Raw genomic sequence first — 16,936 nt, forward strand, 5'->3', positions numbered from 1 at the left:
GACTTGTAGGTGAGTGCAGCATTAATAGTGGAGGGAATGGAACCCTGTTCTCTGATGTCCTGGAATAGAAAGTCGCGTCCTTGGAACAGATGTGGCGGAGATGAAGGAACTGAGAAAAGGGAATAGCATTTTTTTCAGGAGATTGGATGGGAAGTGATATGGTCAAGATCATGAACAGCTTTTGGATTTTCAATTGGTCCGATATCAATGCAAATTCTTTCCTTAATAGATTGGAATCCCGTTTTTATGGATTGGTACTCATCTCACCCTTTTTAAAAACCTGTCATAGTAATTTGTTCCACAATTTCACAGTAATACAAGAATGCTTTGGGCAAGCAATGAAACATGCTGCTTTGAAAAAGTGAATGACAGCTGGAGTAAATTTCTAGGTGCAGTGGTTATGACCAGAGTAGCAGATGGATTGAAGAAAATGTTGAATGTGACAATGGGAAGGTGGTAGGCTTGGGGATTCAATAAAAGTGACTTTTGGAAAAGTGGGATCTATTGAGTCTAATGGTTGCTACACAACAATTGACCAAAAGCTCCGGAAACAGTCCAATTGCTCATTTAGTGTTCCAACCCAGACATAATGCAGTTTAATTGGCCTATTAATTCAATCTCTACTCCGCCCAGTCCCTTAATCTTTACCAGTTACACACCCTTTAGCAAAAACTATAAAAGCAGAAAGAACTGTGTGGAAAGAAACAATATATAAATGTATGATTATTATCTTAAATCCAAACATGTCAAGTACCATAGCAATGATGATATCCTCAATTAAGTATCTGTGAAAGTTATTCTAATTTGCTGTGGCATGTTTCCTCAGGTTTCCCCCGAGATTGTATCAAGTGCTGTTGTTTTGTAATTGCTGCCAGTTTTTCTACTTGCTCCCACTGGAGTTCTGTTTAAGGGAGGGGGGTAAAATTATCCTCCTGATGACAGAGTTGCCTGGATGATATCATGCTTGTAGCATTTGTTCATAGGAATTTGTGAAAAATGTAACTGTAGCAGGATACTGAAACAATTAATGTTACTTTTCGTTTTAGACTTTTTGCTGTAAACTGAATGAAGAATTGCAGGTGTTCTGCTGACCTGGTCCAGTGGGATTTTATGATGGTAGATTTTAAGAAGAAAGTACATGTGTTTGCAGAGGAAAGCAGCAGCTGTCAAAGATTTATGCCTTTGTCAGAACTGTAAGATTTAAAAATGTAACATTTAATAAAAATACATGGAAAACAGAACAAATTTTAAAGATGTTGGTTATGAACCTTTGGTTTGATCTCTTTACCATAGCAGCAGCTTGTGGGAATATGGGCTCTGAATTCTGTACTATCTTAATTTAAATATGGTAAGTGGGATTATGAGGAAAAAGTCACAGGATCCTTTTTATTACTTTGTAGCTTGTATGGGACCACACTTGAACACATAATTACTTTAAAAGCCCTTTTGTTAGTCTATAAGAATGATTACAAGTCCAGTGGGAGGTAGGAACCTAACCAAGTAGGTGATGTACAGAATAGTCTTAAATCATTGCATGCTTCATGAGCTGTGTCCCAGCAATGTTCTTAACTTTTTTCTGTTTCAGAAGGTTCAGAATCATGATGAACTTTTTTGTTGGATGCGCTGACTTTTGCTATGCTTTCTTCATAGTGTTGATTTTTTAAACTGTAGTGTGTATGCATGCAGTAACACTCATTTGATTCACCCAGCAGTCATTGAAAAGTGATTTGCAAATACATTTAATTTCATTTCACTGCCAGAGGTGGTAAGAAGCAATAGTGTTGTACAAGAATGCAGCTAGACTGGTACAGTGGCACAGCTAGTAGAGCTGCTGCTTCACAGTGCCAGAGACTACGGTTTGATCCTAACCTCAGGTAATGCCTTTGTGGAGTTTGCATGCTCTCCCTTTGATCATGTCATCAAAAATATAACATTTAATAAAAATACATGGAAAGCAGAACAAATTTTAAAAGATGTTGGTTATGAACTTTTGGTTTGATCAATTTACCATAGAAGCAGCTTGAGGGAATATGGACTCTGAATGTTATACTATCTTAATTTAAATTTGGTAAATTGCATTATATGATTATATGAGCAACCTTCTGAGTGCTTCAGTTTCAGTCACTCTCCATAAATATACATGCTGGAAGGTTAATTGGCCACCGGGAGTTGCTTCTAGTGTGTAAATAAGTGGTAGAATCTGAGGGAGCTGCTGAAAATGAGTAGAATAGAAAGCAACACACATAAAAGTTGCTGGTGAACGCAGCAGGCCAGGCAGCACCTATACGAAGAGGTACAGTCGATGTTTCGGGCGAAGACCCTTCGTCAGGACTAGCTGAAAGAAGAGCTAGTAAGAGATTTGAAAGTGGTAGGGGGAGGGGGAGATCCAAAATGATAGGAGAAGACAGGAGGGGGAGGGACGGAGCCAAGAGCTGGACAGTTGACGCTCTGTCCGCCAGGGAAAGCAGGATCTCCCAGTGGCCACACATTTTAATTCCACGTTCCATTCTCATTCTGATATGTCTATCCACGGCCTCCTCTACTGTAAAGATGAAGCCACACTCAGGTTGGAGGAACAACACCTTATATTCCGTCTGGGTAGCCTCCAACCTAATGGCATGAACATTGACTTCTCAAACTTCAGCTAATGCCCCACCTCCCCCTCGTACCCCATCCATTATTTATTTATTTATTTATATACACACATTCTTTTTCTCTCTTTCCTTTTTCTCCCTCTGTCCCTCTCACTATACCCCTTGCCCATCCTCTGGGCTTCCCCCCTCCCCTTTTCTTTCTCCCTGGGCCTCCTGTCCCATGATCCTCTCATATCCCTTTTGCCAATCAACTGTCCAGCTCTTGGCTCCATCTCTCTCCCTCCTGTCTTCTCCTATCATTTTGGGTCTCCCCCTGCCCCTACCACTTTCAAATCTCTTACTAGCTCTTTCAGTTAGTCCTGATGAAGGGTCTCGGCCCGAAACGTCGACTGTACCTCTTCCTAGAGATGCTGCCTGGCCTGCTGCATTCACCAGCAACTTTTATGTGTGTTGCTTGAAATTCCAGCATCTGCAGATTTCCTCGTGTTTGAGTAGAATATAAATATGGGATTAATGTTGGGTTAATGTAATGGATAGTTGAGGATTGGTGTGGAACCAGTAGGCTGAAGGACCTGTTTCTGTGTTGTAACTCTGTGGTAATGTAACTTTTTTCTAAGTTATAAGATTCAGATATTTACATTTATAATTTGCTTCAGAGCCAGAATGTGTGCGAAAGGGGGTTGTGATGAACCTGTGAAACAAAACTACTTTAGGAGCAATGCAAACTTTTTTGGAGAAGGTGCAGAAGGAATTCCCCAAAATGATTCTGGAGTTGAGGTATATTAGTTATGAGGGTAATTTGCAGCTCTGAGGTTGTTCTCCTTGGAGGAGAGGAGATTGTAAAGGGATCTGCTGCTGATAATTTTAACGATAATGGGCATAAACAGTATTGGTAAAATGAAGCTAGATGCTGACCATACAAGTTAAGTGCAAAGAAAATATAGGGAAACTTTTTCAGCCAGAGAATGTGAAACTCACAAGAAGAAATTAAATTGAACTGCAAGTAGATATGTACAAGGGGAAGCCGAGCATCCTCCCCATGGTTTTCTAACAACTTATCAACCTGCTTTGCCACTTCCAATAAAACATGCAGATATACTCAATCCCTCTGTTCTTGCTCTCCTTTTAGCATTGCTTCCAGTGGTGTATGTTGCATCTAATTCTTCTCAGCAAACAGTATATTTTAAATAAATTCTGTGTGATTTCAGCTTTCTAGTAAACACCTCGTGATTTTCATTCTACTACTATTAAAAATAGATTTAAAACGAAATCTGTTGGAAGAACTAAGTGGGTCAAGTGGGATCTTTAGAGGCAAAGAGGAAACCTGAAAGATAACCATCCCTTTGCTTGATCTGCTGAGTTGATCCAGATTTTAGCATCTGCAGTGTCTTGTTTTTACAAACTGTGTTTGCTGATTGCTGCTGAGGCAATTTGTTGGGAGGGTAATATCTGTATAAAAGTATAGTATTTTAGTATGCCTGTCATTGCAAATTTTTTGCTTGGATTGTGCAAATTCTGTTCAGGAGCAATATTTCTGACTTTAAAATCAAAATTTTAATAAATCAAAAATGTGTAAAATGACTATAACCAACAAAACACTAAGGTGCAAGTTACATACTCATGTTTGTCATATTCATTTCTCATAAGTGAGATATCACAGAAGAATTGACTAAGTATCATTGTATATCGCTGCCTTTATTTAAAATTACTGAAATACATATAATCTACACAATTGCTCAGAAAAATTCTGCAGCTAATTCATAAATTGATATTCTTTGTGGGTCATATTATAAAGGAAATGCATTATCAGTGTGCTTATATTTAAAGTTGAATATGTTGTCGCTGATGCTGCTTCATCATTTTCATTTTTAGTAAAACAACAAATTGTACCAGACAACACTTTCTATAGCACTTTAGAAGATTATTAAATATAATGCAATTAAGGAAGTACTTCTGAAATGTAATCACACTATGGTAAGCTATGGAGTGCATCAGACAAGTTGTGAATAATGAACTTAAAAGAAGCAGAAATTAAATGAGTAACAAGGTCACGTGTAATTTTGATGTTAGTTGTGGCATGAATATTGGTCAAAGCTCCAGGAGTACTCTTCCACTTTGCTTTGTATTATGCCATCTAGGTCTTCACTATCCACCTGAGGGGACAGACGTGGCTGTAGTTTAACATCATAACATCTTTTCTGAGACAAGTGCAGCAATTCACAGCACTCTGAATGCTTGGAATGAAATTACATAATCAGATTGGCTCATTGCCAACATGGGTATGAAGCCATGAGTGCCATTAGTTTTGAAATGAAGTATTCAAGGGCTTCAATAGTCGATGTACTGTGGAGGATGGAATGGTAAGTTTTACTTGCTAAGGGTGGTGAATATATGGAAGACTTATTGGAGGTAGGTACAATAGTGCCATTTAAGAAGCACTTGGAATAGTTACATGTAGGGGCAGGGCTTATGGGCGGAATGCAGGAAATTGAGACGAGCTGTGTGGGCATCATGATTGGCATGGACTTATTGGACCGATGGGCCTATATCCTTGCTGTATTGCTTTATGAATCTGTGTCCAGAGAAGATACTGCTTCATCCAATCTTACAACACGGAGGATCAGAAAAGATGATGGAGTGCTAGCTGTAGATGGAATCAAGCAGAAGGTGACTCTGTTTAAAGATGATTGCTGGGAAGCACCGAATTATTCATTTTATTGGGTAATCATTTTGGGGTGGATAAAAGAACCATTGCTGGAGCTACTTTGCTGTGGTCAAATAGGGGATTAGAATCAAGCAAGGGCAGCTTGCAGTGCTGTGTACTAGTGTGAGGTTTTGGAGTGGAATAGGGTGGTTGATGATTAACGTAGAAAGATGAGGCATAATACTCTGCTGTGTTAAAGAGAATGCTGTCTTGGTAGAACTGCATAAGTATCAATCAATTCATGAGGCAAAAGCGCACTAAAAGGGATTCAAAATAGTTAGTCTGAGCATTGCAATCTGTGAAAAGTAGAGCTGCCTTTGAAGTTAAATGATATTTGATAAAAAGAAACATGCTGATATGAGTATTTAAAAATAGAAACAATTAAGATAATTGAAAATGTTAATTTTTATTGGCTTTATGCAGATTTCTTGTAACATAACTTTAACATCCTGACCAGCATCTGGGCCGTACCCTCCAAATATCCGGACCTGCCTCTCGGTTTCTTTGCACTACCTTACTTCCCATTTTTCCATTTTCTATTTATGATTTATAATTTAAATTTTAAATATTTACTGATTTAACTATTTTTAATATTTAATATTTGTAATCCAGGGAGTGTGAAGCACAGAATCAAATATAGCTGTGATGATTGTACATTCTAGTACCAATTGTTTGGTGACAATAAAGTATAAAGTACATCACCTGCAAATAATTTTATTATTGAATTAAGTCATTTTATTGATCATTTTGGAACAATAGAGTTATGCGACAATAATGCCAATGCAAACCCGTCTTTGCTCCTAATAATGGTTACTTTAATGAATGACGTGGAAAAATGCTGAGTATTTAACTCTCTTATGAAGAAATCAGGAAAAATAAGTAGTTGGACCATTGCAGTTGTGTAGTTATGTTGGTTGCTCAGTAATTCATAAGGCAACCTGTATTTGTTGGTCTGTTTAATGTAATTGTTTATAATAAGCAACAATAGCCTAGATATAGCTTTGGAAATCTTGGGAAATGTGGAATGTTGCAGACAGGAAAGCTCTGACATTGGCCTCTGAGCAGCTGGAATTTTTTTTTTTCCCCCAGCAGCTACTGGCAGTGACTGAATATGGAACAAGAACTTAGGATAAATCTAATTACTGCCTAAACTTATCAATCTGGGCAGCTGCTGCCTCCTAAGTTATCAGTCCATTTCTTTTCAGAATAATTTTCTTGAGTTGGATTTTATCATATGAAAAGGACAGTGCAATGGATTTTTTTTAGGTACATTTGACTAATAATGGGAGGTCATATTACTTATTATAAGTGGCCCCAGTAATGGTGTTAATTGCTTTTTCGTGACATGCTTGAGAAATTGTTATTGCAGCTTGACACGAATAGTGCAGAATTGCCTGTACACAATGTTGCTCTGTTCAGCGGGGTGCCAAGAAGTTGACAATCAAAAGCATCCATTTATTTTTCAAAGATTTCAAAGGTGCACTTAATGTCAGAGAAATGTGTACAGTGTACATTCTAAATGCTTTTTCTTCCAACCATCCACGAAAACAGAGGAGTACCCCAAAGAATGAATGACAGTTAAATGTTAGAACCCCAAAGTCTCTCCCAGCTCCCCTCCCTCCCCCCACTGGCAAAAAAAAAGCATCGGCACCCATCACCGAGCACTCAAGCGTGCAGCAAAAGCAACATTAAAGACACAGACTTGCAATACTCCAAAGACTACATTGTTCCCCCGGCATTCGACACACCACAGGCTCTCTCTCTCTCTCTCTCCCCCCCTAATAAAGGAGAAAGAGATGACTCTGTTTCACAGCAAGAGAGGACACATAACAAACAACTCGCTGGTTTACGATGTTAAAATTCCATTGCGTCACTTTTCTCAAGCTCTGTGCCGAAAGGTCTCTGGGCACCCAGCCAAAGGTATTCCAGCTCCCACGAACACACCAGTCCGGGACACCAACCTTCAATCTGCCTGTCTCCAGAAGCCGAGATCCTATTCCTCCAATGCTGATCCCTTGGCATGCCAAACAATGGTCAGTTGTGAAACCCTGAGAGCAGGTCCCATTCCTGCAAAGAACCGTAGTTAGCATGTAACTCCAGGCCAAGGTCTTCAAAAGAACCCTGAAAGGGAAAAATAGAGATATTAAAGATAGAAGTAGAGCTGTTTCCGAAGATGCAAGCAAAGGAGTTGCCATTTAGCGCCATCATCACTTCACCTGCCCCTATGATTTTGTAACTCGGATTATGACATACTTTGTTATCTTTAGTGTGTCTGTTAAATAGTTGGTTGAAATATGTTGTATATTTGAAGTGATTTGCTTAAGTTTTAATTGATCTAATTTCAATGAAGGAGTATTGCTTGATGAACACTGGTTTCTGATTATTTTACGAATACTCTTAAAGGATGGTATGATCAGATCAAATGGAATTGGCAGGTAAACTAAGTTAGAGCAAGTGGGGATAATTGGATGTACATATGCTATTTATGTTTATTTCAGAGTTGGGTATTCTGCCCTTTTCTGTACAATATTTTGATTTACATAAATTTTGATGAATAGGTTGCTTAACTGTAATTATTTCTTTATCAATTTGTTATCAGCTATAAAACAATTCTATGGATCTGATGATTTCAGAATTCACAAGCAATGTGAAATTGGTATTAAAATAGATGTCATAATGTGCACATATCAGACAGATTTACCCCGGTGCATTGAGTTGTTTGAGGTGAGGAATCGCAACATTGGTATCGGTACGTCTCTCAATTCACATCTCTTTGAAAGCCAGGAAATAAACTTCGTTAGAGGTCCTCCCGTGCTGGGATCTTTGTGTAATGTTGAACTCACTGCAGTACCGAGTAATCCTGTGGAATCTTCTGCTAATTGTGTGGGGGAAGAACACAGCATTACTGATGATGTAGTCAGTGATGATCTGAGCTCGTATAGCTATTCTAACAAACAATTTACTTTTGGGAATTGGGTATCGCTGACAATGTCAACAGTTACTTCACATTCCTCATTGTTCTCTAGCATAGGCCTTTTCTGGGGACGTTTTAAGGAAAATTGCATTTGCTGTGGTTCTATAATCATCTGGACCACTCCAGATGGGAAAGCATGACTGATTTTCTACCCCAGAATAACTTGACTGAGGCAGATGGGTATTTATGACAATCAGATAGTATTCTTTTCATCATTATAGCTAGTTGTTTTTATTTCAATTTTGGGTCATTAACAACATTTCAATTCCAAAGTACAAAGTAAATTTATTATGAAAGTACATATATGTCACCATAGACAACCCTGAGATTAATTTTCTTGTTGGACTCAATAAATCCAATAACCATAATAGAAACAATGAAAGACCACAGCAACAGAGTGGACAACCACTGTGCAAAAGATAACAAACTATACAAATACAAAACAGAAGACAAAAGAGGGAATCATCATATTGATAAATGAGCAATACATATTGGGAACCATGAGATGAAGAGTTCTTGGAAGTGAGTCCATAGTTTGTGGGAACAGTTCAGTGATGGGACAAGTGAAGTTGAATGAAGTTATCCCCTCTGGTTCAAGAACCTGATAGTTGTGGGGTAGTAACTGTTCTTGAAGCTTGTGGTGTGAGTCCTGATGCCCTTGTACCTTCTTCCTGAAGGCAATAGCGAGACCTGGGTGGTTGGAGTCCATGAAGGTGGGTGCTGCTTTCCTGTGAAATCGCTCAGTGTAGATGTGCTCAATAGTAGGGAGACCTTTACCTGTGATAGACTAGACCATATCCACTACATTTTGTAAGATTTTCCACATTAGTCTTGTCTTTTACCTCTTCTCACCTGCCTATCACTTCCCCCTGGGCCCCTTTCCCCTTCCCTTTCTCCCATGGTTTATTCTCCTATCAGATTCCTTCTTCTCTAGCCCTTTACCTTTTCCACCCACCTGGCTTCCCCTATCACCTTCCATCTAGCCTCCTTCCCTTCCCACCTCTTTATTCTGAGTCTCCCCCTTCCTTTTAAGTCCTGAAGAAGGATCTTGGCCCAAAACCTCAGCTGTCTACTCCTTTCCATAGATGCAGTCTGACCCATTGAGTTCCTGTAGCATTTTGTGTGTGTTGCTTTGGATTTACAACATCTGCAGACTTCCTCATGTTTATGATTTAGTGTTTCCATACCGGACTGTGATGTAGCCAGTCAGCACATCTATACAGGTTTGTCAGAGTTGTAGATGTCTGCAGACTCCTAATGAGGTAGAGGCACTGCCCTGCTTTCTTTACAATTGCTCTTGTGTTCTGGGCCCAGGACAGGTCCTCTGAAATGACAACACCAAGGAGTTTAAAGTTACTGACCCTCTCAACCTCTGATCCTCTGATAAGGATTAATTCATGGAATTCCGGTTTCCTCCTCCTGAAGTTAATAATCAGCTCCTTGGCCTTACTGACATAGAGTAAGAGGTGGTTGTTGGCGGCACCACTCAGTCAGATTTTCATTCTCCGTCCTATGTGCTGGTTTGTCACCACCTTTGATTTGGCCTACGACAGTGGTGTTGGCACCAAACTCGAATATGACATTCGAGTTGTAGTTAGCCACACAGTCTTAAGTGTAAAGTGAGTAGAGTAAAGGACTAATCACGCAACCTTGCTGATTGGAGATTGTGGAGGAGATGTTATTCCCAATCTGAACTGATTGGGATCTGGAAGTGAGGAAATCGGGGATCCAGTTACATAAGGAGGTACTGAGGCCAAGGTCTTGAAGCTTATTAATTAGTTTTGAGGGGATAATAGTACTGAATGCTAAGCAGTGGTCAGTAAAGTCAATGTAGTCTTTGCTGTCCAGATGTTCCAGAGTTAAGTGAAATGCCAATGAAATGGGATCCGCTGTGGACCTGTTGTGCCGGTAGGCAATTGGAGCAGATCCAAGTTGCTTCTCAGGCAGGAGTTGATATGTTTCATCATCATCCTCTCAAAACACTTCATCACTATGGATGTAAGTACAACTGGACAATAGCCATTGAGGCAAGTTACCACATTCTTCTTATGCACCAGTAAAATTGAAGTACTTCAGACTACCATCTGGGCTGGATGATTTCCATGTGTTTACCCTCCTGAAGGATGCTTGCACTTCAGCCTCAGAGACTGAAATTACAAGGTCAATGGTGGCTGTGGGAGTTCATGATGGTTTGACAGTCAAAGCCAGCATAGAAAGCATTGAGCTGATCTGGAAGCGAAGCTTGGTTGTCACCGGTGTCTCTTGATTTCACTTTGTAGGAGTAGTAGCATTCAAGGCCTGTCAAGCATGATTCATTGATTGGAGCTCAGTCCGGAATAGCCACTTCCCCCATGAAATGGCTTAGCAGAGATTGTACTTGGCCCTCTTGTAACTTTCCTGGTCATCAAACTCGAATACCTCTGATCTGGCCCTCAGCAGATTGCAGATCTCATGGTTCATCCAGGGCTTCTGGTTGGTGAAGACTCTGAATGAATTGTGGGGACACACTTGTCTAGGACTTTTTTTTAATAGTCTGTGACAACTCTGGGGTATTCATTCAGATCCACAGGTGAGTCCTTGAACACAACCCAGTCCACTGACTCGAAGCAAATTTGTATTCCCTCCACTCCCTCCCATGACCATCTCTTTGTTGTCCTAATCTCTGGAGCCTTTATGGAATTACGAAAATTATTTTCAGATATGTTTTAAGTACACAAAAACTCATTGGATTCAAAATATGAAATAAATATCTAGATGTATCTGGAAGTTATCTAAAGGAATGGTTTTCAATTCTATTAGAGCTGCTATTAAAAGAATAATTTCATCTGAACTGAGACAACTTTTTTTTGGATGGGAATAAGACATGAAAGCACGTCATTTACTACGCTGACTGTAGATTTCTTATTTATCGAAAGAAGAACTATTTCAGTTGACAACAGATGGCAACACACAGAAGGTGCTGGAGGAACTCAGCAGGTCAGGCAACATCGATGGAGAAGAATAATTTGTTGACATTTTGGGCCAAGACCCTTCTTCAGGACTCCTGAAGAAAGGTCTTGGCCCGAAATGTTGGCTGTTTATACAAGTTAGGAGCAGGGATAGGTCATTCAACTCCTTAAACCTCCTCTGCCATTCAGTAAGATTATTGCTCATCTTCTGGTTGCCTTCAGTACTCATTCTCACCTATCCATCTACATATGCATTAAGATATTCAAAGACACAAGATATCCCTCTAACCCCTCGCCAAAAAAAGGCTCCTGTCTATTCTACCTGATACACCTTATTTTTTAATGCTAGTACTTATCATTGTTTTGCAGTGCATTTAATTGCTGCTATGTACTGAAGAACTTGTCTCTAGTGACAGTGAAGTCTGAAACTATTATTTAAAAGATCAGCCATGACTCTGTTGCAATCATGTATGCTTGGAGTTTGCCTTTCAGACAAGCACAAATGTCTATACCAAACTCCCCTTCAGAAGTACTGCTTTAAGGTTCTTGTAGGCTGTCATTAAAATAGTAAAAGTGCTGGAGACATCCAGAGTATGCCAAAACTGGTAAGGTGCTGCCGCCTTACTGAGAGTTTGCAGCACTTCCTCTTCTCATCCCAAATTACTAGCATTTGCAGTATTTTGGTTTTGGATGTCCTGAGATGCCCCACAGTGGCACTTGTTGACACTCTTTAGTAAATGTGATTTTTGTCTTCACACTTGGAAGGTGCACTGACTGCATTACAAGACTCCTAGAAATGCGGCTCTTTGTAGAGGGCACTTATGCCCTTATAGGCACCTCCCTTATAAACTCCTGGCAGAATTACAACCAGCGCAGTGCAGTCACTTAATGTGCGAATTGTTCTTCAGAAGCCCATGCATGTTGTTTACTTTCTCCAGCCAACCTCATCCACACACCCCCCAACCCACAAACCACCTGAGTAGACTTCCACCCTGTAGTTGATAGCAAGTAAGTTGTACTTAGTGTGACTTGATATAAACAGCTTCCTGAAGTCCGAGCCATGAGGAGGAGTGCACCCACTGAGGGATATTTCACCCTTGAATGCTGCTATTGCTGAAACAGATTGAGCTTATGCAAGGGAGCTTGGCGGTGCTGACTTGAAGCTGGTACTAAATAAATTTATAAGACTTAAAAGAACTTTGAGAAATAGCATAATGGTGAATGCTAAACCTGTTTTAATGCCTGAAAAACAGTGCAGATAAAGTTTTGTACTTAGAACATACTGTAAATTACCATTTTTAATTCCTGTGTCAAGTCCAAAAATAATTCTTATTTGAGATGATGAAGTGTTAACTTGCAGGAAGTTATCAGGGAGACATTTGTGGGGAAGTGAGAGGCTTCCAAGGATGCCAGTATTTCTCATGGACGCTGCCTGACCTCCAGCTGAAAGGAGGGATAGGAAGGTAGACAGAGGAGGTGGCATGGCTCTGCTGGTAAAGAATGGCATTAAATGATTAGAAAGATGTGACGTAGGATCGGAAGATGTTGACTCCTTGTGGGTTGAGTTGAGAATCTGCAAGAGTAAAAGGATCCTGATGGCAGTTATATATTAACCTCCCAGCAGTAGCTGGGATGTGGACTACAGATTACAATGCAAAAGGGCAATGATGTGGTGGTCATGGGAGATTTTAACATGTAGGTAGATTGGGAAAATCAGGTTGGTAATGCATCTCAGAAGAGTGAATTTGTTGAATACCTATGAGATGGCTTTTCAGAGCAGTTTGTCATTGAACCTACTAGGGGATCAGCTATATTGGATTGGCTGTTATGTAGTGAACCGGGGGCGATTAGGGAGCTTAAAGTAAAGGAACCCTTAGGAGCCAGTGATCAGAATATGATTGAGTTCAACTTGAAATTTGATAGGGAGAATGTAAAGTCTGATGTAACAGTATTTCAGTGAAGTAAAGGAAATTATAGTGGTATGAGAGAGGAGTTGGCCAAAGTAAACTGGAAGGAGATGCTGGCAGGGATGATGGCAGAGCAGCAATGGCTTGAGGTTCTGGGAAAAATGAGGAAGGTGCAGGATAGATGTATTCCAAAAACAAAGGAATACTCAAATGGCAAAATAGTGCAACCGTAGCTGACAAGGGAAGTCAAAGCTAATGTAAATGCAAAAGAGAGTGCATACAACAAAGTAAAAATTAGTGGGAAGTTAGAGGATTGGGAAGATTTTAAAAACCTATAGAGAACAACTAAAAGAATCATTAGGAAGGAAAAGATTAAATATGAAAGCAAGTTAGCAAACAATATCAAGATGAATAGAAAAAGCTTTTTCAAGTACAGGTTTCCCCCGCCATCCGAAGGTAGAGCGTTCCTATGAAATGGTTCGTAAGCGGAAATGTGGTAAAGCGAAGAAGCAATTACCATTTATTTATATGGAAAAATTTTGTGAGTGTTCGCACACCCAAAAATAACCAAATTATGCCAAATAACACATAAAACCTAAAATAACAGTAACATATAGTAAAAGCAGGAATGATATAATAAATACACTGCCTACATAAAGTAGAAATACTTTTCCACAATCATTACTGCACTGCTCTCCGTAGCGAAAATCTCACACAAGCGCTGCTGGCAAAAACACGCGCAAGCGCTGTCCAGTAACCTTTAAGCTATGAAGCTGCCAAATCATACCAAATAACACGTAAAAATACACAGTCTATATAAAGTAGAAATAATGTATGTACAGTGTAGTATCATTGAGCGGAATTGGTTCAGCGCTGAGCACACTGATGATGGTGTGTTAGACTAAGTCGTCGCAGGTTGGATGGTGCAGTTGCCCCCACCCTCCGGGCCACCAACTGATACTATGAAGCATGCAGGGGTACAGCGGTAGCCGGGAGGCATCCAGCACATCTTTTAAGAAAAAAGCCGAGATAAACATGCTAATTAATTAGGTGCTGCCCGGCACGTAATTTTTGGCCCAGATCAGTGCCGATTGCGGATTGCATCACTTTTGATCTGGGCCGACATTTACGTGTGGGGCGGCACCTAATTAATTAGCATGTTTATTTCGGCTTTTTTCTTAAAGATGTGCTGTGTGCCTCCCGGCTACTGCTGCATTCTCCGCGAATCGGTACAGTATCTGTCCGCGGCCTGGTTCTTTGTAAGGACTCAAACCATCTTGCAAATATCCCCTAAACCTACGTACCCTTTCAAAATTAAAGTCGTACTTTATCATTGCAGCGAAAATCTCACGTAGTTGCTTCACTTTCGCTACTGCATTCCGTTTCAATTGTTATCCTTTCCTCTTCCAATTGCATCAGCTCTTCGTCTATCAGATCTTGGTCATGGGATGCCAAAACCTCTTCAACATCATCTTCATCACCTTCCACAAGCCAAGCACACTTAGTCCTTACTTCGTTCACCACGATCGAAACGCTTAATTATGTCTAGTTTTACGCTAAGTGTAACACCCTTACGAGCTCTTTTAGGTTTTTCTGACACCATAGAACTCATCTTGCTAACGGCTGCTCACGGGCACGTGTTAAAGCAATGCCATTCTGAATCCGGGGGAGAGCGGCTGCTCGGGGCGCACGCTGATCTTTTTTGCATGCTGATTTTTTTATCGCGCGCTGCTTTTTTTTCGTAACAGTGAAAACACCTTCTGATAGCGAAAACAGGGTACTAATGTAGGTCTTTTGTAACAGTGAGGTTTCGTAAGGCGAACGTTCGAAAAGCGGGAGACACCTGTATATAAAAATAAAGAGAGAGTTGAGAGTGGATATAGGACCGCTAAAAAATGAGGCCAGAGAAATAATAATGGGGGACAAGGAGATGGCATATGAACTAAATGAGTATTTTGCATCAATCCTCACTGTGAAAGATACTAGCCCTGTGCCAGGTGTTGAAGGGTGTGAGGGATGAGAAGTGAGTGCAGTTACTCTTACAAGGAAGAAGGTGCTCAAAAAAGCTGAAAGGCCAAAAGATATATAAGTCACCCGGACTCGATGAACTGCACCCTAAGGTTCTGAAAGAGGAGTGGTTGAGTTTGTGGAAGCGTCAGTATTGATTTTTCAAAAAGCATTGGACTCTGGCGTAGATCCAGAGGACTGGAAAATTGCAAATTCACTCCACTCTTTAAGAAAGGAGGGAGGCAGCAGAAAGGAAATTATAGGCCAGTTAGCGTGACCTCAGTGGTTGGGAAGATGTTGGAGTCAATTGTTAAGGATGAGGTTATGGAGAACTTGGTGGGACAGGACAATGTAGGACAAAGTCTGCATGATTTCCTTAAGGGCAAGTCTTGCCTGATGAACCTGTTGGAATTCTTTGAGGAGATTACAAGTAGAATGGATAAAGGGGGTGCAGTAGATGTATATTTGGACTTTTAGAAGGCCTTTAATGAGGTGCCATGCATGAGGGTGCTTACCAAGTTAAGAGCCTATAGTATTACTGGAAGGTTATTGGCATGGTTAGAGCATTGGCTGATTGGTAGGAGGCAGCAAGTGTGAATAAAAGGTTCTTTTCTGGTTCGCTGCCAGTGACTGGTGGTGTTCCACAGGGGTTGGTGTTGGGACCGCTTCTCTTTATGCTGTATATAAATGATTTAGATGATGGAATAGATAGCTTTGTTGTCAAGTTTGCAGATAATGTGGAGATTGGTGGAGGGGCAGGTAATGTTAAGGAAACAGGAAGGATGCAGAAGGACCTAGGCAGATTAGGAGAATGGGCAAGGAAGTGGCAAATTGAATACAACGTTGGAAAATGCATGGTCATGCACTTTAGTAGTAGAAATAAATGTGCAGACTATTTTCTAAACAGGGAGAAAATGCAAAAATCTGAGATGCAAAGGAACTTGGGAGTCCTTGTGCAGAACCCTAAAGGTTTATTTGCAGGTTGAATTGGTGGTGTGGAAGGCTGCTAGTGCCAAACTGTATTGGTTTTTACCATTCCTTTGGATTCATCAGCTGCATGGATGGAGAGGGGAAGTCTGCTATGAGAGCAATAGCTTGCTCTCCATGTTGCATTGCCGTCTTGTGTGTCACATAGATAGCTGGGATGCAGCATCCATGGTCAACACCAACCAGCAAAGGGCCTGATAAAAAACAGTAATTTTTCTGTTTTGTCAGTTGAATATTTTCACTGTCAAAGGATCAATATCAGCCGTGATGAAGCAGACTCGATGAGCCAAGTAGCAAAATTCTTCTTCTATACCTTATGATCTTACGGTCTAATATTCTGTTTTGCAGTTCCACTTCAGTCACATGGTATGTAAATTCCTACAGGATGACAGTGGTCTAGAAATATACCAGATGTAGCATGCACCCTACTTAAAGAAATGTATTGTTCAATTGAAAGCGACTCAGTGAAGATACATTGGGATGAATTTTGCAGATTGTTCAATGAGGGAAAACATGTAGAGACTATCTAGATTGGTGTTTTGAAAAATGAGTGGTAACCTTGTTCAAAAAGGGTATAGATGAAATGCTGAGTAGGTGTTTCCATTCATGGCAAAGTTCAGAACTGAGGATAGGATCTCAGAATAAGCTTGAGATGAGGAAGATTTTATTTTCCTCTGAGTATTGTAAATATCTGGAACTTCTTTCTTCAGAGTCATTGGATATACTTCTGTCTGTGATAGTTTTTTTTATAATTAGTAGGGAGATCAAAGGCTTTGGGGATGGGGCAGGGAAGTGCACTTGAGGAATGTTAAATC

At 40.3% G+C, this 16,936-nt stretch overlaps 1 protein-coding gene across 13 annotated transcripts in view; it reads left to right on the top strand.

Annotated features, from left to right (window-relative positions):
- The window catches only part of LOC140197714 (intermembrane lipid transfer protein VPS13B-like), a 1,066,299-nt gene that overhangs the window by 394,023 nt on the left and 655,340 nt on the right, over positions 1-16,936 (top strand). The window contains exon 20 of one of the 13 annotated variants that reach the window (XM_072258187.1): positions 4,733-4,832. The exons of 11 other annotated variants lie outside the window; for them this stretch is intronic. In XM_072258187.1, the coding sequence (XP_072114288.1) occupies positions 4,733-4,776 (44 nt within the window). In that variant the 3' untranslated portion in view covers positions 4,777-4,832. Of the gene's footprint in view, positions 1-1,046; positions 1,312-4,732; positions 4,833-16,936 lie in introns of those variants that run through there. One more of the 13 variants, XM_072258196.1, reaches the window with a different exon arrangement.

The sequence above is a fragment of the Mobula birostris genome, chromosome 1 (assembly GCF_030028105.1).
Source record: "Mobula birostris isolate sMobBir1 chromosome 1, sMobBir1.hap1, whole genome shotgun sequence".
NCBI classification, from domain to species: Eukaryota; Metazoa; Chordata; class Chondrichthyes; order Myliobatiformes; family Myliobatidae; genus Mobula; species Mobula birostris.